Raw genomic sequence first — 23,115 nt, 5'->3', positions numbered from 1 at the left:
GCTCTGATGGTGTTTCCTGCTTGGCAAGGGGTTGGACTCGATGGCCCTTGTGGTCTCTTCCAACTCTATGATTCTAAGAGACAGAGTGCTTTCAGCTCTTGTGCCTGAGGTTCCCACTCCTAATTTAAGGGATCTTGGGACAGGCTACATCAAATATAAAATCAAACTAATAACAAAATAATAATAATAATAAACATTAAAACCGTATAAAACCAATCTCCATAACCTCCTTCCTACAAAAATAAAGAGCCTGGAGCTCATTGCCTGAAACTTCTACCTTCTCAGAAAGAAATGTCACAATGTCATGAAGTTATCAGATTAAAATGGCACAGGGCAGTACAGGAACCATCTTTGCAACTGCAGATGTCCAGCGGGATCTTTCTCCATGATAGAGGGGTGGTCACTTGGAAGAATTAGGAAAGTTTATTCTGCCCAGGTGGCCAGAGGAGCCTTTAACCAGAAGACGTCATGGAAGATGTTGGCTCCTGTAGATTCTTGCTCACCATAGTCATCCTCTCATTAGCAGTGTTGGGGAGCCAACATACAATCTGTCGTATTGTGAGCATTTATACGGTTTCTCTGTATTTCCTCTCAGATAAGCTCTCGAGTCATTTAGATTCCATATCCGATGTATGGATCCTCTACTTTGAAGGCCTGTTCCGTAACTGAAATTCTTTCCACATTACAGGCATCGGCAGAATTGACAGCAACCACCCCTTTATGAATTCTTTCGTGTACGTTAAGGTTTGACCTCTGGCTGCAGCTTTTCCCGCACACCGAGCACGTATATGGTTTCTCCCCCGTGTGGATTCTTCGGTGTACATTAAGGCTCGAGCTCTGGCTGAATCGCTTTCCACATTCCGAACATTTATATGGTTTCTCTCCTGTATGGGTTCTTTGATGGCTTGTAAGGTGTAGCCTCCGGATGAAAGTCTTCCCGCACTCTGAGCATATATATGGCCTCACCCCCGTGTGGATTTTCTGATGTTCGGTAAGGCTAGAGTTGTGACTGAAACTCTTCCCACACTCTGAGCATGTGTACGGCTTCTCTCCGGTGTGCACACTTTGATGACGTATGCAGCTGATGTGGTTACGGAAGCTCCTTCCACATTCGGAGCACTTATATGGCTTCATACCCATGTGGATCTTTTGATGCGAAGTAAACGAAGTCCTCCAGCTGAAGCTCTTCCCACACTCCAAGCACTCATACGGCTTCTCCCCTGTATGGATTCTCTGATGTAACTTAAGGTTCATGCTGTGGTTGAAGGTCTTTCCACACTCTGAGCATTTGTAGGGCTTCTCGCCTGTGTGGATGGTGAGGAGATGCCGCGTGAGGCTTTTGCAGTGAGTGAAGCACTTCCCACACTCGGAGCATTTGTGTGGCTTCTCCCCTGTGTGGATTATCTGATGTGAGCTAAGGTGTATCCGCTGCCTGAAGCTCTTTCCGCACTCCAAACATTTGTAAGTCTTTTCCTCGGTGTGGATTCTCTGATGCGACCGAAGGTGTGCGCTGCTAACAAAACTCTTCCCACACTTTGAGCAGTCATATGGTCTATCTCCTGTATGGAGTTTCTGATGTGAAGTAAGATACGCCCTCAGGCGGAAGCTCTTTCCACACTCGGAGCAGTTATGCGGTTTCACCCCAGTATGGATCGTCAAGTGCCGCGTAAAACTCGTGCTGTGCTGGAAGCTCTGTCCACAGTCCCAGCACTGATACGGCTTCTCTGCTATGTGGACTGTTAGATGTTCACTAACATGTGCACTACAGCTGAAGCTCTTCTCACAGACCGGGCATTTATACGCTTTCTCCTCCATGTGGATTCTCATGTGAGTATTAAGGCTTGATTCACAACTAAAGCTTTCCTCGCAAACACTGCACTGAATACTTTTCTTCTCTTGGTCTTCGGCTGGGATTTCAAACAAGTCACTACACTGAGAAGCAAAGGAGTTCTCCTTCTCTTCTGGTTCCATTTGCCTTCTCTGAGCTTTCCCGTCTATACAGCCAGCTCCTTCCAAGAACGTGCCGTGTGCTTCTCCCTCAGTCTCACTCTCCCATTCACCTGCTGTAACCAAGAGAGGAAAGTAGACATAAAGCAGAGTTGCTAATAATAATAATAATATTTGTACCCTGCCCACCTGACTAGGTTGCCCCAGCCACTCTGAGCGGCTTCCAACATATATAGAAACAAAATAAAATACTGGACGGCCTCGGTCCAGTATTATCTAAAGGAGCGTCTCCACACCCATCGTTCTACCTGGACACTGAGGTCCAGGGCCAACGGGCTTCTGGTGGTTCCCTTACTGCGAGAAGCCATGTTACAGGCAGAGGGCCTTCTCGGTAGTGGCTCCCGCCCTGTGGAACGCCCTCCCACCAGATGTCAAAGAGAACGACAACTACCAGACTTTTTAGAAGACATCTGAAGGCAGCCCTGTTTAGGGAAGCTTTTAATGTTTGATGCATTGCTGTATTTTAATATTTTGTTGGAAGCCGCCCAGAGTGGCTGCGCGGGGTATAAATAATACATTATTATTATTATTATTATTACTATTACTATTATTATTACTACACATTGAAAAGCTTCCCTCAGATGTCTTCTAAAGGTTATTATCACCTCTTTGACTTCTATTCTATTCTATTCTATTCTATTCTATTCTATTCTATTCTATTCTATTATCTGATGGAAGGGCGTTCCACAGGGCCACTACTGAGAAGGCCCTCTGCCTGGTTCCCTGTACTTGGTTCCTTCCCTGAAGGAACAAGATGGTCTAGATACATTTCAGTCTGGTTTTAGGCCCAGTGTTGGCTCTGACACAGCCTTTGTTGCCTGAGGAAGAACCTTTCTTGGGATTGAAGGATGGGTGGAACCCTGTTGGCTTTCCTTGACCCACCAATGACTTTTGAAACCACTGAACGTGGTGTTCTGGAGTGGCTCCAGATGGATGCCCTGTTTTATAATGGTTTCACTCCTACCTGCAGGGTGGCTACCAGGAAATAGCACTAGGAGACTGCTGCTATGCTCCATGGTTTGGGGGCTGCAGGGTCCCACAATGACTCATTCTGTCTCCTATGCCGTTTAACACCTATATGAAACTGTTGGGAGTGGTCATCTGGCAATTTGGAGCATGATGCAGCTCAGTCTTCCAATTCCTTTGGAATTGGGAGAAGCTGTGAAGATGTTGGACAGATATCTGTGTGGGAAGAATTTACTTCTCAACCACTTGGTTCATCTCCCAGGCAAGGGGAAACAACTGAAACAAAACATGAAGCCAAGGAATAAAAGAGAGTTCAGTATCCAATTAGGGATCCAAGGAATAATAATAATAATAATAATAATAATAATAATAATAATAATAATAATAATTTATTTATACCCCACCCATCTGGCTGGGCTTCCCCAGCCACTCTGGGTGGCTTCCAACAAAATATTAAAATACAGTAATGCATCAAACATTAAAAGCTTCCCTAGAGAGGGCTGCCTTCAGATGTTTTCTAAAAGTCTGGTAGTTGTCGTTCTCTTTGACATCTGGTGGGAGGGTGTTTCACAGGGTGGGTGCCACTACCGAGAAGGCCCTCTGCCTGGTTCCCTGTAACTTGGCTTCTCGCAGTGAGGGAACCGCCAGAAGGCCCTCGACGCTGGACCTCAGCGTTTCGGCAGAACGATGGGGGTGGAGACGCTCCTTCAGGTATACTGGGCCGAGGCCGTTTAGGGCTTTAAAGGTCAGCACCAACACTTTGAATTGTGCTTGGAATTGTGCTGGAGGTTTGCAGAACCTCCAGTTAAGCCAAAAGTCTGTTCTGAGCAGAATTTGAAGGCATGTTAAATAGGCGCACAAAGAGCCATAAAACATCAAAACATTCAACATTCTCAAGACTTAAAAAGGTACGTCTGGAGGAATCTCTGACTCCCTCAGAGGGAACCCCAGAAAAGAAGAGGATATCATTCAATAATAGGACCTCAATCAAAATTTCAACCTCCAGCATCCGCCACACAAGGCAGAGAGGGAGCCTTACCGACAGACTCCAGGTTCCCCCAGTTCTCCTCCATGACTTCCCCGTGCAAAGCTCTCTGGGCCGGATCCAGCAGATCCCACTCCTTCTCTGTGAAGTAGACACCCACCTCGTCAAAGCTCATCGGAGCCTAAAATAAGGAAGAGAAGACAGCTTGTCCGTCTAGGTAATCCAAAAAGGAGGACCCAACTAGAAAGAGAAGGCAACATGTCTGACGGTTCTCCTGGAGCGTGAAAAGCATTCAAATAATAATAATCATAAATAATAAATTTTATTTATATCCCGCCCTCCCCAGCCAAAGCCAAGCTCAGAGCAGCTAACAACAGTAAAACGATAAAACATTCTAAAATCATTTCATTATCAAATTAATTCCAATCAAATGGCAACCATTGGGCTAGAAGTTCTGTGAGGATTGCCAAAGGAGGGAGTCAGGCTGTGCCCTGGCCAAAGGCCTGGTGGAACAGCTCTGTCTTGCAGGCCCTGCGGAAAGATGTCAAGTCCCCCAGGGCCCTAGTCTCTTGTGACAGAGCGTTCCACCTGATCGGAGCTACAGCCGAAAAAGCCCTGGCTCTGGTTGAGGCCAGCCTAACCTCTCTGTGGCCTGGGACCTTCAAGATGTTTTTGTCTGAAGACCGTAAATTCCTCTGTGGGACATACCAGGAGAGGCGGTCCCGTAGTTACGAGGGTCCTAGGCCGTATAGGGCTTTGAAGGTTAAAACCAGCACCTTAAACCTGATCCTGCACTCCACCGGGAGCCAGTGCAGCTGGTATAGCACCAGGTGAATATGATCTCGCAGCGAAGACCCTGTAAGGAGTCTCGCTGCAGCATTCTGCACCTGCTGGAGTTTCTGGGTCGGTCTCAAGGGCAGCCCCACGTAGAGTGAGTTACAATAATCCAGTCTGGAGGTGACCGTCGTGTGGATCACAGTGGCTAGGTCAGGGTGAGAGAGGTAAGGAGAGGTGAGAGAGGTAAGGAGCCAACTGCTTGGCGGAGATGAAAAAATGCCGCCTTTGTTATAGCTACAATCTGCGCCTCCATGGAAAGGGAGGTGTCAAAGATTACACCCAAACTCTTAACGGACGGCGCTGGCACTAATTGCACCCCCGCAAGAGATGGGAGTTGCCCCCCCAATCCCATATCGTCCCGACCCAGCCAAAGGACCTCTGTCTTCGAAGGATTTAACTTCAACCGGCTCCCACGTAACCATCCAGCCACAGCTTCCAAACATCTGATCAGTGTGTCTGGGGCTGAGTCAGGATGGCCATCCATCAACAGATAGAGTTGGGTGTCATCAAAGCCCACCTAGCTAACAATATTGGTTAGAACAGTAGCCAAACAGACGCCCAATATAAAAAGCAGAGAAGCAAGGAGGACCCGAGAGCAACAGGAGCGGCAACACTCTTCAATTATTCAGAGGCATCTGAATTGCTTGGACTGTGAAGGCAGAGCAAAGATATTGTGGCTGGAGGCCAAGGAAAGCCTTCTCCCTCCATGAGTTTGTCTAACCCCCTTTTAAAGCTGGCAGCCATCACGGCAACTCGTTGGAGCGAATCCCGTAACTCAGGCATAGGCAAACTCGGCCCTCCAGATGTTTTGGGACTACGACTCCCATCATCCCTAACTAACAGGACCACTGGTCAGGGATGATGGGAACTGTAGTCCCAAAACATCTGGAGGGCCGAGTTTGCTTACGCCTGCTGTAACTATATGCTGGTGCCTAAGCACTTTTTTTTTGCCACTTCGGGAATTCCCAGCATTATTACCTTATTCGACTGGACAGCAACTCCTTCCCCTCCACCAACTGCGGGAGAAATTGCCAGGGTTGTGCCACTTCCTGGGAGGGAGAAAAGGAGACGTGGAGATGCTTAATCCTGTTACCTTCTTGCCAATTAATTGTTACTGAATTTCACATTTTAAAAAAACAAAGTAAAATCATATTTTATACACATTTAAAAGTTGACTTCCCACCCTTCTTCCTTAGTGTTTTCATTCCCACCTTTCCATGATATGTTTTATCTATTCCACATTTTTTTCATTACAATCACAACCATTTCCCTTCTGCTGCATTTATTTTAATCCTACTGCAATTCCATTTAATATATGATATTTTCTAAATTGTCTGACTAAGGCTCTCATTCTTCCATATAAAATTCATTACTTGATCACTTCCTTTGCTATCATCCTTGCCATTTCCACATAGTCCATTGGTTTTTAAAACCCTTCCCTTTTTTGTTCATAATTCTTTCTGTTCCCTGTTCCCTTCTTGACCCAATTCAAGGCCCTCCCCTAGCCTGGGACTTGCACACCCCAAAGAGTCGCTTTCTCCCCAATGCCCCTTGCCACTCCCTAAAGCCACCTGAAAAGACCTTGCTTCATGTCCACCATTTATGGCAGGTCAAAGGGCCTCCTCTGTTATGGTTTTCTCCACCCTTCTAGGGTCAAGCACACCAGCCTGCTACCTCTGCTGAAGGTGAACATTTGGCTTCCCATATGCTGCTGAGCAGCAACTTAAAAAGTAGAGAGATCACGTTGCCGACAAAGGTCCGTATAGTAAAAGCCATGGTTTTCCCAGTAGTGATGTATAGAAGTGAGAGGTGGACCATAAAGAAGGCTGATCGCCAAAGAATGGATGCTTTTGAATTCTGGTGCTGGAGGAGACTCTTGAGAGTCCCATGGACTGCAAGAAGATCAAACCTATTCATTCTGAAGGAAATCAGCCCTGAGTGCTCACTGGAAGGACAGATCCTGAAGCTGAGGCTCCAAGACTTTGGCCACCTAATGAGAAGAGAAGACTCCCTGGGAAAGACCCTGATGTTGGGAAAGACTGAGGGCACAAGGAGAAGGGGACGACAGAGGACGAGATGGTTGGACAGTGTTCTCAAAGCTACCAGCATGAGTTTGACCAAACTGCGGGAGGCAGTGGAAGACAGAAGTGCCTGGTGCTCTGGTCCATGGGGTCATGAAGAGTTGGACACAACTAAACGAATAAACAACAACATGCTGCTGAACTACAGCTCCCATGAGGCCCAGCAGTAAGCATGGCCCATGGGCAGGGGTCGATGAAAGTTCACCAACATCTGGAGGCCTGAAGGTTCCTTACAGCTCCAATAGTCATCTGGAAACCATTTTCTTTGCTTGTTGAAGTGGTGTCCAATTTCTACGCACACTGAAAAGTCCTAACAACTTAAGAAGAGCTTCCTGGACCAGGCTACTGTCCCGTCTAGTCCAGCAAAAGAACACTCTCCCTTCCTGTGGTTTCCAGCAATTGATATTCAGGAGCCTTTCTGCCTCTGATTGTGGAGGCAGGGCAAAGCTATCCTGGCTAGTAGCCATTGATGGCCCTTCCCCCCTAATTGTCTAATCCTCTTTGAAAGCCATCAGAGTTGGTCGCCATCACGGTTTCCTGTGGGACTGAGTTCCATAGTTTAGCTAAGAAATATTTTCTTTTATGTGTCCTGAAACTTTGAACATTCACCTCCACTGAGCGTCCAACGCAGGCTGAGACCCTGCTCGTGGACTGTCTCGCCAGAGTGGTACATGCTCTCGTCATCTCCCGCTTGGACTACTGCAAGGCGCTCTACGTGGGGCTACCTTTGAAGGTGACCCGGAAACTGTAACTAATCCAGAACGCGGCAGCTAGACTGGTGCCTGGGAGTGGCTGCTGGGACCATATAACACTGGTCCTAAAGGATCTTCACTGGCTCCTCTTCAAAGAGGAGCTGATCTGCCTGAGAATGCATTCCCCAATCCTCTGATTCAGACCATACCCTGACACAGTAGAATGAAAGCAACCGAGGCGGAAGAGGAGGCCAAGTTGAACTGGGCCCTGTCATGGACAAACTGGAACGTGTCCAGAGGAGGGCAACCAAAATGGTCAAAGGCCTGGAAACGTTGCCTTATGAGGAACGGTTAAGGGAGCTGGGCATGTTTAGCCTGGAGAAGAGGAGGTTAAGGGGTGATATGATAGCCATGTTCAAATATATAAAAGGATGTCACATAGAGGAGGGAGAAAGGTTGTTTTCTGCTGCTCCAGAGAAGCGGACACGGAGCAATGGATCCAAACTACAAGAAAGAAGATTCCACCTAAACATTAGGAAGAACTTCCTGACAGTAAGAGCTGTTTGACAGTGGAATTTGCTGCCAAGGAGTGTGGTGGAGTCTCCTACTTTGGAGGTCTTTAAGCAGAGGCTTGACAACCATATGTCAGGAGTGCTCTGATGGTGTTTCCTGCTTGGCAGGGGGTTGGACTCGATGGCCCTTGTGGTCTCTTCCAACTCTATGATTCTATGGTCCTTACCCAGCAAGGTGGCACCTCCACTGCCCTCCTGCACGATCCACCTGTAAGGCGGCCTCAGTGTTGTGGCCGAAGGGGCTGCCTCTGCCTCTGCCAAGTTGGTAGCTGGGTCTGCCACCATTTCTTCCACCTGAAACGGAATTATAAGGATCCCAGACAAGGGACAGAGAAAGGGATTAAGAAACGGTTTATGTGAAGGCCATCACTGTCTGGCCTGTGAATTACGGTATTTTTCACTCTGTAAGACGCACCAGACCACAAGACGCACCTAGTTTTTGGAGGAGGAAAACAAAACAAAAATTCTGAATCTCAGAAGCCAGAACAACAAGAGGGATCGCTGCGTAGCGAAAGCAGCAATCCCTCTTGCTGTTCTGGCTTCTGGGATAGCTGCGCAGCCTGCATTCGCTCCATAAGACGCACACACATTTCCCCTTACTTTTATAGGAGGGAAAAAGTGAGTCTTATAGAGCAAAAAATACGGTAACCCACAGTACTAAGACAGCCTCTCCTCTCATTTTTAAAAATAGTTTTAAAAATGCCCGCAGGTCTCAGGGTGGTTCACAACATAAAAACACAAAATACATAATAAAAACAAGAACAACCCAATAATCTCCCCAACACAATTTTTAAAGGGCACTGGATGTCAATCAGCCAAAGAGGAATGTTTTTGCCTGGTGCCTAAAAGTGCATCAAGATATATTGGTGATATAGGTGAAACTCGAAAAATTAGAATATCGTGGAAAAGTTCATTTGTTTCAGTAATTCAACTTACAGCTGATGAAAACCCCAAATTAACAATCTCAGAAAATGAGAATATTAAATGAAATCAGCAAAACAAGGATTGCAAATAGAGCAATACTGGACCTCTGAGAAGTAGAAGCATGCTTATGTACTCAGTACTTGGTTTGGGCCCCTTTTGCATCAATTACTGCCTCTGAACCAGACTGAGAGACCATTTAAACGCTCAGGAACTCATTGCAGGTGTTATGGATTGAATAGCTACTGCACCTTTCCACAATATTCTAATCTTCTGAGATTTTTAATTTGGGGTTTTCATCAGCTGTATGCTATAATCATCACAATTATAACAAATAAAGGCTTGACGTATCTCGCTTTGCATGTCATGAGTCTATCTCATATATTAGTTTCACCTTTTTAGTTGAATTACTGAAATAAATGAACTTTTTCCACGATATTTTATTTTTTCGAGTTTCACCTGTATATCGCCAGCTAAACACCATGCTATAACACGGATGTATCACAATGTCTGGAATAAGGATGGAGCTATGTAGAGACTTCAGCTGGCTTCAACTTTCCCCCACGTCACGGTTTTTGCATAGCACACACACACATCGTGACTGTTGTGATGTATTGCCAGGTCAAAAAAAACCAGTTTTGGGTGATATATTGCTGTATCGCCCATGTTGCATATTTAGCAGATTAATTGCACTGCGAAAAGTGTGCTGGGGAGACTGCATGTTCAGGAAACAATGAAAAATGCAAAAATATATTTTGCTTGGCTTTAATTACAAAAACAAAAACTCCTCTTACATTAAATCTATTAAGTATGACCCATTCACCAGGGGACTGAGAGAGGCACATGCTGCTCTTAATATACTATACCCAACTGCTGACACAGCTTAATTAACACAACTTAACAGCACCTGCTATACTGCTCCACAGCTGTAAAACTAGGTCTGTCCTTTAAAGAGATACACATCTTGTGAAACAATAATGAACCTTAATATTAAGAAACCATTCAACAGCCCAGCCCTATGAAGAGCTGGAAAGGACTCCCTGCCTGAAATCACTGCCTGCCAGTGTCGACAATACTAGGCTAGACACATCAGTGAACTGACCAGCCTAAGGCATTCCTGTGTTTCCTTTGTACAACTAGGATGAAACACACTCTTACCTGTTTCCGCTTCTTCCCCTCCTCCTGGCTCAGGAGGAAGCCTTCTGCCAGGGCCACCGCCTGGGAGCTGGTCTCCGCTCCGCACTCCCTGACCCAGTTCTCCATCTCCGGGGGGAGGACAGCCAGGAACTGCTCCAGGATCACCAAGTCTAGCATCTGGGCCTTGGTGAACCTTTCCGGCTTCAGCCACCGACGGCAGAGACTGTGGAGTCGGCTGCAAACCTCTCGGGGTCCCTTGGCCTCCTGGTAGGCAAACTCCCTGAAGCGCTGGCACTCAGCGTCTGAGCTGGTGCTGTCATTGCCCGGAATCTTCTGCATGGTTCTTTCCCAGAATCCTCCACGGTTCCTGATCTTGTGCCCCCTTTGTGTTTCAGGACTTCCCTTTAATCCGTGCTCTGCATCTGGTTCCAAAAAGGCCAAAGGCAAAGAGCTGGGATGTGCGGTATTGAAAGCCAAGAAGCTGCAAAAGGTGGGGGTGGGGTTAGAGAGAGGCAAAGCAGTGGTTACCAAACCTTTTCGGGCTCCCACTCTCCCGGTTCCAATTATAAAGTCTCAAACTGGCCATCCAGCGCCGAGGGCCTTCTGGCGGTTCCCTCACTGTGAGAAGCAAAGCTACAGGGAACCAGGCACAGGGCCTTCTCAGTGGTGGCACCTGCCCTGCGGAACACCCTCCCACCAGATGTCAAAGAGATAAACAACTACAGTCATACCTCGGGTTACAGCCGCTTCAGGTTGCATTTGTTCGGGTTACGGACAGCCGAAACCCGGAAGTTCTGGAACGGGTTACTTCCAGGTTTTGGTGGTTGCGCATGTGCAGAAGCGCTAAATCGCGCTTTGTGCATGCACAGAAGTGCCGGATCTGAACCCGCGCGTGTGCAGACACGGGTTGCGAACGTGCATCCCGCACGGATCACGTTCGCAACCTGAGCGTCCAATGTACCTGACATTTAGAAGACATCTAAAGGCATGTAGGGAAGTTTTTAATGTGTGACATTTTATTGTATTTTTAATCTTTGTTGGAAGCCGCCCAGAGTGCCTGGGGAGACCCAGTCAGATGGGCGGGGTACAAATAATAAATTACTATTATTATCATCTGTCATGGATACATTATCTTAATTTTCTGCCTTGCAGGGGGCTGAACTAGATTTTTTAAATAATCTTTTTAATTGCTTTTCAGTGATATAAACATACAACATGAAACAGTACAAAATCCAAATATCAAGATTACTCTGAATCTCCTGACCCCCCCCCATCCCTTCCATGGGTCCTTTTAATTCTATTTTCAGCTGCGTATCAGTACTTCTCCAATTTTTCATCTTCCTAAGTTATCTATACTTCTCTAGCCTTCTCTATCTATACTTCACTAGCCTTCTTGGTAGTGGCGTCCACCCTGTGGAACGCCCTCCCTTCAGATGTGAAGGAAATAAGTAGCTATCCTATCTGAAGACATCTGAAGGCAGCCCTGTTTAGGGAAGTTTTTAATATTTAACGCTGTATTGTTTTTAATACTTGATTGGGAGTGGCTGGGGAAACTCAGCCAGATGGGCGGGGTATAAATAATAAATTATTATTATTATTATTATTATTATTATTATTATTATTATTATTATTATATATACAAAGGGAACCCCTCTACGTGGTTTTCAGAAATATAAAATGAAGCAGTGGGGATTTGATTTAAATCAAATCAATTTAAATCTCGATTTAAATCTCTAGTCAGTAAGACTTGATTTAAATCATTTTTTTACAGAACGACTCATTCTTGCTGGTATAATCTTAATATTTACAACCAGGTGAAGGTTTCATTTTTGGAACAATCAATTTTCAGAGTAGTTTTTACAGTTATATCAAAAATTACTGCTTTGGTAATACATAGACCGATAATTATGAAATTATTGTGAGGTTTAATAAGTAAACTGTTTATATTTGGACAACTTTTCTGCTGTACTTTATTGGAAGGAGAAAAATAATAATTTCCTTGATAACAATTTAAACAATTTATTAAACTGAAACAATAACATTATAGCATCTATACCCATGTTTGTTAACTGATGTGGTTAAACAATTTTTTTTAAAAAAAAACAACAACCTAAGACTAAGTTTTAGCACATATGAAACACTTCAATCCTTATTTCCTGATGAATAGCCTTTGGAATATAATGTAACTTATATTCAATTATTTGAATATGATTTTTTTTAAAAAAATCAGATTATTAAAATTTGAATTGGATTTTTTAAATAAAATGCCTTTGGAGGAAAAATCATTCTAGAGATAGTTTTCTATTTAACTATCTTTAGAATGATTTTTCCTCCAAAAGCATTTTATTTTAAAAATACAATTTAAAATTTAAAAATCTGATATATATTTTATAAAAAAACCACATTGTTTTTTTATCCACCCTTAAATAAAGCATTAAAATTATGAATAGAAAATTAAAATAAAGTAGAGTCAGTAAGCATTTTTCACATGCGCAGTTGATGCCCGACCGGGATCGTTTTGTACCCAGAAGAGGGCAGAATGGGGATGGAACAGGGTGGGCTTCGGTGCGCTCTGCTGATGCGCACAGGAGCCAAGAATGTAATCCCCCCAATAGGGGCCTGCCTGTATTTAGAACATATTCAGAAAATTAAAATCAACTGTAGAGATAAAGCACATGTAACTTCTATGCGTTTGGGTAGGGCTTGCTTAAACGAAAAATGTTTTAATCAGGCACGGGAAAGCCTGGGTGTCACCACACTAAAACAGCAGCTCCACAGCGACCTGCAGAAAGTAAGGTTTCCCCCCAGAAGATGCCTCAAAGCTACCCCCTCTTTTCCCACCAGGAGAAAGTGCAGAAACGAGTAATATGTGGGCACAGTGCCAGTCCCTCAGATTGGAGTGGTCAAGCAGGCACATAAAGGGGGTATGGTGATTCTGTAAGTCAACTGGTCCCAAGCTGTTAAGGGAAGAGAACGCATGTGTTTCAAAAGGTGTTTCCCCCCTGAATATTTTGTTATATTTATTCATTTTTTATCTATAAAAGGTAAAGGGACCCCTGACCGTTAGGTCCAGTCACAGACGACTCTGAGGTTGCGGCGCTCATCTCGCTTCATTGGCCAAGGGAGCCAGCGTACAGCTTCCAGGTCATGAGGCCAGAATGACTAAGCCGCTTCTGGCAAACCAGAGCAGCGCACGGAAACGCCGTTTACCTTCCCGCCAGAGCGGTACCTATTCATCTACTTGCACTTTGACGTGCTTCCGAACTGCTAGGTTGGCAGGAGCAGGGACCGAGCAACGGGAGCTCACCCCGTCATGGGGATTTGAACCGCCGACCTTCTGATCGGCAAGTCCTAGGCTTTTTTTACTTATAAAAATATTTATATGCCCTCCATGTCGTAAAAGAAAAGATTAAAGAGGTTTAGAGCAACGAAACATAAAACCGTACAATAAAAATAAAAAACAGGCATCAATTACCGTAGTTTTCGCTCCATTACACACATTTTTTTCCTCCTAGAAAGTAAGGGGAAATGTCTGTGCATGTTACTCCCGCCTCGTGGTTTCCAGCGGGAGAAGAGCTGCTGAATGGGGAGGAGAGAGGGACAGAGTGCCTGCTTCTTTAAAGGAGCAAAGCGGGAAGGGAGGGGAGCCGCTTACACGAGTGTAAGCGGCTCCTGTCCGATTGGCTCCTTTAAAGCAAGCGGGCTCTCTGTATCTCCTCCCGCTTTGCTGGAAATAGCAGGAAAGATTTTCAGCTCGCTAAGGGGGGGGGGGGAGAGAAGCAGAACCTGCTTAATTTAAAGGAGCCAAGGAGCCTACCGGACAGGAGCCACTTACACGAGTGTTAGCGGCTCCTGTCCGGTAGGCTCCTTTAAAGCAAGCAGGCTCTCTGTCCCTCCAGCAAAGTTTTTCAGCTCGCTAAGGGGGGGGGAGGGAGAGAAGCAGAGCCTGCTCCATGCGTGCTCCTTGTCCCTTGAGTGCTTTTCCTTCCCTCCCCACTTAAAACGTGGTTACAAAGCACAGATCCACATGGATCCTCAGGATTTGCATTGGGTCACCCCAAATTCACCATCAGATCACATAGCATGTCCATGGCTACAGCCTGCCCCCCCCCCCAAATCACGCACCCACTGTTGTCTGGGGCTGCAATGGTGCAAAAACGTGGTTACAAAGCATGGATCCACATGGATCCTCAGGATCTTTGCACTGGGTCACCCCAAATTCACCATCAGATCACATAGCATGTCCATGGCTACAGTTTGCACCCAAAAAATCACGCACCCACTGTTGCCTGGGGCCGCAGTGGTGCAAAAACGTGGTTACAAACATGGATCCACATGGATCCTCAGGATTTTTGCATTGGGCTACCCCAAACTCATCATCAGATCACGTCTGTGGCCACAGCATGAACCACAAAAATCATACACCCACTGTTTCGTGTAGAATATTTTTTTTCTTGTTTTCCCCCTCTAAAAACTACGTGCGTGTTATGGTCGGGTGCGTGTTATCGAGCGAAAAATACGGTAACTATGGGTTCTTAAATGCATGCATTGTGAGATTTCTGATGGCAATTCCCAAGGTTCTCGGTTTCAGAGTTTTGAAACTTGCCTAATAAGGAGTTATCAAACAGAAAGACAGAAAAAGTGGGATGCGCACACACAACACACACACACATTTCGGCATTGCAGGGGGTTGGACTGGATGACCCCCAGGGTCCCCTCAACTCTATGGCCCTGTGAAATTAATATCCATTCATAATAATAATAATAATAAATTTTTATTTGTACCCTGCCCTCCCTGGCCAGAGCCAGGCTCAGGGCGGCTAACATCCTAAAACTAACACAGTGTACAAAGAACATAAGAACATAAAAACAGGCAATCAATGAATTAAAATACATCTTAAAATTAGTTCAGAGCAAATTAAAATCTGGACAGAAGGCAGTCCAAGGGTAAAATTGAGAGTGGTTAATATTCTCCAGGGGCAAATGTTATCACTGGTCTTATAAAGGACCTGTGAGCGGGCCAGGAGGCCTCTTTAATGCTTGTTCTTATACAGAATAAAAAAATTCCTTCCAGTAGCACCTTAAAGAACTAACTTAGTTGGTCTTTAAGGTGCTACTGGAAGGAATTTTTTTATTCAGACTATGGCAGACCAACACGGCTACCTATCTGTAACTTGTTCTTATACAGAAAGAGAAGGGGCCTGTACAGTATTTAAAACATATTCAGAAAATTAAGATCAACAGTAGCTAACAAGAGCTACTGTAACATGTAACTTCTATGTATTTGGCCTGGCGGAACAGCTCCGTCTTGCAGTCCCTGCGCAAAGATATCAAATCCCGCAGGGCCCTGGTCTCTTGTGGGAGAGCATTCCACCAGGCTGGGGCCACGGCCGAAAAGGCCCTGGCTCTGGTCAAGGTTAGTCTAATCTCCTTGGGACCCGGGATCTTCGTATATCGCTTTAATGTGTAAAGAGGCTTCCAAGCGGTTTGCGAAACACAGACATTTAAGATGCAAGCTTATCCATGAGTAAAATACACAATAGGACAACAGGATCTAAGTATTAAAGTACTGAGACATCCATAAATAAACAGCAGAGCGTTTGTGACCCGCTCCTTGCATTCCTGCCTTGCTTTCCCCTCCTGCCACTGTACTCTTGAGATAGTTCAGCTGGGAGAATGAGAGACTCTCCATTTCTGGGTCGGCCCACGTTGGGCAAAAGATTCCTGCATTTCAGGGGGGTTGGACTAGATGACCGCCAGGGGTCCCTTCCTTCCAACTCTACGATTCTGATCTAATGACCTCTTTCCTCTTGGTGCCTGCAGCCCTGCACAAAAATCCCTTGGGAGTCCACTGATGCCAAACCCCCCATTTTATTCATTCATTGCATTTAGATCCCATTCCCCCCTTTGCACACAGGGTACCCCCAAAACTGCAACATGCCGTGGGGGTGGGGGGAGAGACACGGCCTGGGGAAAAAACCCTTTCTCCCCACCTTAGGGCCTGGGTGCGAATCCTGTCTTGCAAACAGGGGAGTTCAGCCCCCGCCGGAAAAACTCAACCCCACCCCCACCAAAAAGAGCAAAGGAACTACCCCCCTGCGCGTGCAATGGACCTGAATCCCCAAATGTCCTTGCATCTCTTTCTTTCTTTTTACCCATCCATCCATCCACTTACCTGCGCGGAGGATGGGAAGCAGGGACCAGCCGCGGAAACCTGCGCGCGGAAAAAGAGGACCTTCAGCCAATGGGGAAAAGACGCCCTTTGGCCCGCGTCAGCAGTTGCTAGGCAGGGCGGGGGTTTCGCGCGGAAATGGAAGGAGGTTTTTGCAGGAAATGGGAGGGGAGAGCCACGTGTCAGTCTTTCTTGCACCCCGTGGGCTGGTGGGAGTTGTAGTCTCGATACATCTGGCGGGAGGGAGGGGTGGAACGCCAGGCTGGCAAAGCGTCCTGCGTTCAGGAGCTGCGCCTTGGAGACTAATGAAACCTCCTTTAAGGCTTGGAGCTTCTGCAAAATGCATCAATTCTACGCCCCCGCCCCCCCGCCACAATTGCATCCTTGCAGGGATCTCTCCTCCGTGGGATCCTTCTTATTAGAGCACAAAGGGGTCAGTGCTCCCCCCGCAAGTCATAGCAATGAAACAAAGGAGCGTGGGGGAAATGAATTAGGATGCGGTGGGGGCAGGCTGTAATGGGAATAATAATAATAATAATAATAATAATAATAATAATAATAATAATAATAATAATAATAATAATTATTATTATTATTATTATTATTATTATTATTATTAATTAGTTATACCCCACCCATCTGGCTGGGTTTCCCCAGCCACTCTGGGCGGCTTCCAGCAGAACATTAAAATGCAATAATCTATTAAACATTAATAGCTTCCCTAAACAGAAGAGGTGGATGGTTAAAAAAAAAAACCCCCAGTCATTTATTGCATTAATATTAACCCCCCCTCCAATGAGCTCCAGGTGGCATGCCTAATTCTCTCCCCTGCCCATCCATTGCAGCCTCACAACAACCCTGGGGGGTAGGCTAGGCTGAGAGATCGTTCCTGTTCCCCAAGCTCACCCAGTGAGCTTTCTGGCCAAGGGGGGATTTGAACCCTTGACTCTCCCAGGTCCTAGTACAGTGGTTCTCAAACTTCTTTCCCCTCTGGGCCACACTTTTCAGAATAAAAACTTGCTTGCGCCATACCGAATTTGTTTTTATTGATAATAAACGCGTCGGAAAACAACAAAGAAACGACTCCTAGAACGTGAAAATCTATCCATATTTTGCAAATAAAAAACCCCCATTTTGATACTATGCTATGGTTACCAGATTTTTTCCCATGAATCCGAGGACACTTTTTTTTAAAAAAAGCTGAGTAGCAACAGGGAGTCAGTAGTGGGGATGGTGAGGCAAAAGACCCTGGCCCAAGCACACATGCATATTGTATAAAGGTGCAAAGCCCTTCTTTCGCACCCTGTGAAACATAAATGCGCAGAGTTTTTTAAAAACTGGGCAACGGCACGCCACCCGCCCACGACTCCCGAGCCACCCCCAATCGGTCAAAACAAAGGGGGAAGGGGGCAGGAGATCGCACGAGACACATGATATGCGCACAAGACACATCTTATGGGGACTTCCGGCGAGGAAAAATGGCGGGCACTACGGCAGCGGGCAGCTCCTGAACCCAGCTGGAGCCAACTGCGCTACCAGGCTGCCTCCTGGCTGCTGAGGCTGCCACTGCCACATTTCCCAGGGACAGATTTGCAAATCTGTGGACGGAATTTGTCCGGGGACAGATTTGCAAATCCGGGGACTGTCCCTGGGAACCGGGGACGTCTGGTAACCCTATACTATAGTACGCTGAGGTGCTTAAATGTCTCTTTGATTGTCCCTGAACCTTCCTGCCACACCAGGGTGGCGTGCCACATTCTTTTGAGGGCCACTGTCCTAGTCCGGTACTCCAACCACTGAACCACAATGCCTCCCTAGGGACAGGGGACAAAGAGGAATAGGTTTGGGGGGATTCAGCAAGGAAGGAGACGTGAAAAGAAGATCAGGCCAAAGGCCCATTTAGTTTGGCACCCTGTTGTCACAGTGAGCAACCCCGTGGGAAACCTGCAAGCGAGAGCAACTCTCCCCTCTCCTGCAGTTTCTAGCGACTGCCACTCAGGCGTGTGGCTTCAGTTTATTTTGCTCCTTGAGACTTTAGCTTCAGGAGGCAGGAAGGAACTTCAGTTTACCCACAGGAGAACCACAGGAGGGGGAGAGTTGCTCAGGCCCTGAAGTGGATGGTGTAATAATATAATATAATAATAATAATTTATTATTTATACCCCACCCATCTGGCTGAGTTTCCCCAGCCACTCTGGGCGGCTCCCAATCGAGTGTTAAAAACAGTATAGCGTTAAATGTTAAAAACTTCCCTTGACAGGGCTGCCTTCAGATGTCTTTTAAAAATAGGATAGCTGCTTATTTCCTTGAGGGTGTTCCACAGGGTGGGTGCCACTACCGAGAAGGCCCTCTGCCTGGTTCCCTGTAACCTCACTTCTCGCAATGAGGGAACCGCCAGAAGGCCCTCAGCGCTGGACCTCAGTGTCCGGGCTGAACGATGGGGGTGGAGATGCTCCTTCAGGTATACTGGGCCGAGGCCGTTTATAATAGATTGATCATTAGCCTCATCTAGCATGCGCTTCTTATGCTCAGGCATTCAAACAAACAGAACAGAGAAGGACGGTGTCCATTTGCCCAGAGAGGGCGATAAATATGAATAAGGACATAGGAAGAGGCCCTTGAACGGCCTAGGCAGCATCCTTTTTCCCACAGTGTCCAACCCCTGAAAAGGACTCTGGAAGAAATAAAATGCTTTCGCAGAGATTTCTGCATTGTAGGGGGGTTGGACTAGATGACCCCTGGGGTCCCTTCCAACTCTGCAGTTCTATGAAAACAAACTCCCCCCACAATGTACCACTGTAGCCGATTTGAAGGAGGACTTTGTGTGTGTGTGCCATAGCTGTCAACTTTGCGAGGAATCCTGTTCGGAATAAGGGAATTTCCCTTAAAATAAAGAAAACATTGACAGCTATGGTGTGTGCTCTCCGTTCTGATTTTTGGAGCACAAGAAGGGCACACCTGGATCAGGCCAAGGTCTCCTCTAGCCCAGCATCCTGTTCTCACAGTTAGCTGCCCAAATACCCCAGTAATAAGATCATTAAGTTTGCAGATGATAGAACGGTGGTTGTTTTAATCATGGCTGGAGAGGGGGAGGCGGCCTATAGGAAGGAAGTTGAGCAGTTGGGGGAGCGGTGCAAGAAAAACAACTTACTCCTTAACTTAAAGAAAACAAGAAAGATTATTGTGGACTTTAGGAAATGTAAATTGAATATTCAGCCACTCATTATTGAGGGGAAGTGTGTGGAACAAGTCTCGGTGTTTTGATTTCTGGGAATGGAGTTGAGAGATGACCTAACCTGGGGAGAAAATAGCAAAAACCTGATGAAGAGAGCACAGCAGAGGTTATATTTTCTGAGAATCCTCTGGAAAAATAATCTCTCAAAGGACCTGTTGATGGCATTTTACCATTGTACTACGGAGAGTGCATTAACTTATGGTGTGTGTGTGGTTTGGGAGCTGCACGGTCAGGGGAAAAACAAAGCTGTCCAGGGTAAAGACTGCGGAGAGAATAATTGGGTGCACTCTTCCCACCTTGGATCAAATCTACGCTTCCAGGTGCCATAAGAAAACTGCAGAGATAGCGCAGGATAGTACACACCCCGGAAATGATCTCTTTCAGCTTCTGCCTTCTGGAAGAAGGTCCAGGGTTATAAAGACTAGGACTAGCCACCCGAGAAACAGTTTCTACCCTAATGTGATTTTGGTTTTAAACACATTGTAATGAGTCTGTAGAGGGACACGGGTGCCGCTGTGGGTTAAACCACAGAGCCTAGGACTTGACTGGTCGGCGGTTCGAATCCCCGCGACGGGGTGAGCTCCCGTTGCTCGGTCCCTGCTCCTGCCAACCTAGCAGTTCGAAAGCACGTCAAAGTGCAAGTAGATAAATAGGTACCGCTCCGGCGGGAAGGTAAACGGCGTTTCCATGCTCTGCTCTGGTTCGCCAGAAGTGGCTTAGTCGTGCTGGCCACATGACCCGGAAGCTGCACGCCGGCTCCCTCGGCCAATAAAGCGAGATGAGCACCGCAGCCCCAGAGTTGGCCATGACTGGACCTAATGGTCAGGGGTCCCTTTACCTTACCTAAGGGAGTATATTGTATTTAATTATGGGGTATCAGAGTTTTTAGGGGGCTAACCAGGCTGGGATAGCAGGCTTGTTGGTTTTGAATGTCTGATTTTTCAATTTCGTTGTTCTGTGTGGGACAATGACACTAAAGATTATCATATCATATCTCAGCTGCCCCAAGGAAACGCGCCAGCAGGATCCGAGCGCAAAAGCGAGTCTCCGTTCCCACTCTGGTTTCCAGCAACTGGGGTTCAGAAGACTTGCTGGCTGCCTCCAGTTGTGGGGCCAGAGCAACGTGGTGGCCATTTATCCTGGCTACTAGCAGCCTCTGACAGCCTTAATATCCATGAATTCTTGGGCTGCATAACCCTTTTTTGGGTCCTTTCCAACTCTAAAATTCAACGATCCAGTTCTATGGATTGGTCCAGTCCTCTTTCAAAGACACACACGCAACCAGGCCTGACTTGCAGGGGTGTCGCACAATGCAAAATAATGCAAGCCCCACATGGGAGACAGGAGCCCCCCACCCCGACCCAAATCGCCCCATTGACATTTTTGGGCACCTTGAATTGTGGCCTCCTTCCTGCAGCTCCTCCTCTCCGAGCAACACTCTGGCGGCGGCTGGTTCTGCAAAGGGCATTCTCACGATGGAGCATGGAGATAAACCACCTCAAAAGCAGGAACAAAAAAAAACACACACACAACAACAACAACACACCTCCCACATACGCACAGGGCAAACACTTCCGGTTCTCATTCCTCTAAAAGGAGCTTGGGGGAAGAGGAGAGAAAGGTGGCTCTGAACTTCCTCTTCGCAGCTCTATAGCCTCGTTCGAAAGGGAACCTGAAGTGTCAGTTGCGGGCGTTTTAGAGGGGTGCACAATGATGAGAGTTTTGAAAGAGCTTTGCAGGGACATTTTACGGAGAAACTGGATAGAGATTTCTGTCTTACATGTTAGAAGCATGGGCGAAGCCAGGATTTATGTTGGGGGTGGGGAAGGACACCCACCTGCCACCTTCTTCTGCCTGCCTCTGTCCATAGCTGTCAATTTTCCCCTTTTCTTGCGAGGAATCTCTACAACAAGCATTTCTATCTCACTTTTCACTGCACACAATTTAAAACACAATATACCAGCGTATAAACACCTTGTCTGGTGTGCTTGAGGGGCAAAGGACATGGTAGACAGCTCCTCTGAGTGGAGGCTCTGTGCCCAGGTTTACCAGTACAGGCTAGGCTGCCAGTATCAGAGATGGGAGTTGTGTGAGCAAAGTCAATGTAGTGTGAGATCATAGAATCCTAGAGTTGGAAGAGACCACAAGGGCCATCGAGTCCAACCCCCTGCCAAGCAGGAAACACCATCAGAGCACTCCTGACATATGGTTGTCAAGCCTCTGCTTAAAGACCTCCAAAGTAGGAGACTCCACCACACTCCTTGGCAGCAAATTCCACTGTCAAACAGCTCTTACTGTCAGGAAGTTCTTCCTAATGCTTAGGTGGAATCTTCTTTCTTGTAGTTTGGATCCATTGCTCCGTGTCCGCTTCTCTGGAGCAAGATGATCTCTTTAACCTGGGAGCTTGTGTCAAAGTCCTGGAATGGAGGAGAGATCCCCAGCCAGATGCTGCAGATGACCACTTGGACAGTGGAACAGAAAATGACAATGGAGTTGGCCAGACTCTTCCCCAGCCATCTCCTCACTGAGTTCCCTGGCTTGGTGGCCAGGAAGGCCAGAACCACAGTGATGGTTTTTGCCAACACAGAAGAGACGGCAACTGAGAAAATGATGCCGAAGGCTGTTTGTCGGAGAAGGCAGGTCACTTTCCTTGGCCTTCCAATGAACAGGAAGGAGGATAAAAAGGAAAGCAGGAGGGAGACAAGGAGGATGCAGGAGAGGTCCCAGTTGTTGGCTTTGACTATGGGAGTGTCTTTATAGTCAACAAAGATTCCCAGCACTAAACCTGTGGTTAAAGTTAAGAAGGCAGCAAAGGAAGCTAGGAGGATTCCCAATTGTTCTTCATAAGCCAAGAAGGTGACAATCTTGGGTACACATTGATCTCGGTCCTGGTTTGGATGATGATCTTCAGCACACCTTGAGCAATGCTCTGCATCTGCAAAGACAATACAAATATGGGTTTTTATTTGCAAAAGATAAACCGAAAGTGGTCCCTACTATTTGTTTTTGTCTTTGTTCGCATCCATCAGGGGTGTGCCATCGGGGGTAAACTTGAACTGCCCTACTTTTTAAAAAATGTATTCCATAAAAATCATTGCACATGACCAAGGAGGTTGGGTCTGGAGAACTGCCTTGACCAAAGGCGTCATGGGCTTTGAAGACACTCCAACATGCTAAGAAGAAACATGCTAAGAGGAAGGCACGCTTGGCAAATCCACACTGTGATCAACTCCCACCCGGAAACCAATGTCCCCACTGTGGAAGGACGTGTGGATCCAGAATTGGCCTCCACAGTCACTTACGGACTCACTGTTAAAACAGTGTTCATGGAAGACAATCTTACTCGGCTATGAGTGATCGCCAAAGAAGAAGACCACAATGAAGAAGGCCTTCCTTCAAGGTAGTAAAAAACTATGTCACATGGTTTGGGGAGAAAAAAATGAACCGGCCAGAGGTCCTCTAGTCATTCCTGTTCCTGGGGTGACAGGTATTCATTTATTTATTGTCCAT

At 46.5% G+C, this 23,115-nt stretch overlaps 2 protein-coding genes across 5 annotated transcripts in view; one reads left to right on the top strand and one right to left on the bottom strand.

The window, feature by feature from the left end:
- LOC308579728 (vomeronasal type-2 receptor 26-like) overlaps window positions 1-23,115 on the top strand; it is a gene marked incomplete at its 3' end in the record, with an annotated part of 150,888 nt that overhangs the window by 76,038 nt on the left and 51,735 nt on the right. The gene's annotated exons all lie outside the window — the stretch shown is intronic.
- Window positions 85-21,151, bottom strand: LOC308580452 (uncharacterized protein). 4 transcript variants are annotated; one of them, XM_081182120.1, is made up of 6 exons: window positions 20,997-21,151; window positions 10,220-10,679; window positions 8,308-8,434; window positions 5,774-5,844; window positions 4,013-4,139; window positions 85-2,063 (listed from the first exon to the last, which is right to left on the bottom strand). In XM_081182120.1, the coding sequence occupies exons 1-6, from the start codon at window positions 21,071-21,073 to the stop codon at window positions 613-615; spliced, it is 2,313 nt and encodes a 770-aa protein (XP_081038246.1). In that variant the 5' UTR covers window positions 21,074-21,151; the 3' UTR covers window positions 85-612. The 4 variants fall into 4 exon arrangements, with proteins under 4 accessions (XP_081038246.1, XP_081038244.1, XP_081038245.1 ...); XM_081182118.1 differs by having other exon boundaries at window positions 20,985-21,148; XM_081182119.1 differs by having other exon boundaries at window positions 85-2,060; window positions 20,985-21,147.

The sequence above is a fragment of the Podarcis bocagei genome (genome assembly GCF_964188305.1).
Source record: "Podarcis bocagei genome assembly, chromosome: 2".
In the NCBI taxonomy this organism is placed as follows: Eukaryota; Metazoa; Chordata; class Lepidosauria; order Squamata; family Lacertidae; genus Podarcis; species Podarcis bocagei.
The sequence above is the reverse complement of the archived record's forward strand: the minus strand, read 5'-3'. Positions and strand labels throughout refer to the sequence as shown.

Excerpts from the sequence above, each read along its gene's own strand:
- LOC308580452 (XM_081182118.1), bottom strand. The coding sequence starts at position 21,073 with ATGCCCTTTGCAGAACCAGCCGCCGCCAGAGTGTTGCTCGGAGAGGAG. Across the intron at positions 5,845-8,307 it reads TGGAGGTGCCACCTTGCTGG|GAAGTGGCACAACCCTGGCA; the intron begins GTAAGGACCATA and ends TCTCCCTCCCAG. Across the intron at positions 2,064-4,012 it reads GGGGAACCTGGAGTCTGTCG|CAGGTGAATGGGAGAGTGAG; the intron begins GTAAGGCTCCCT and ends TCTTGGTTACAG.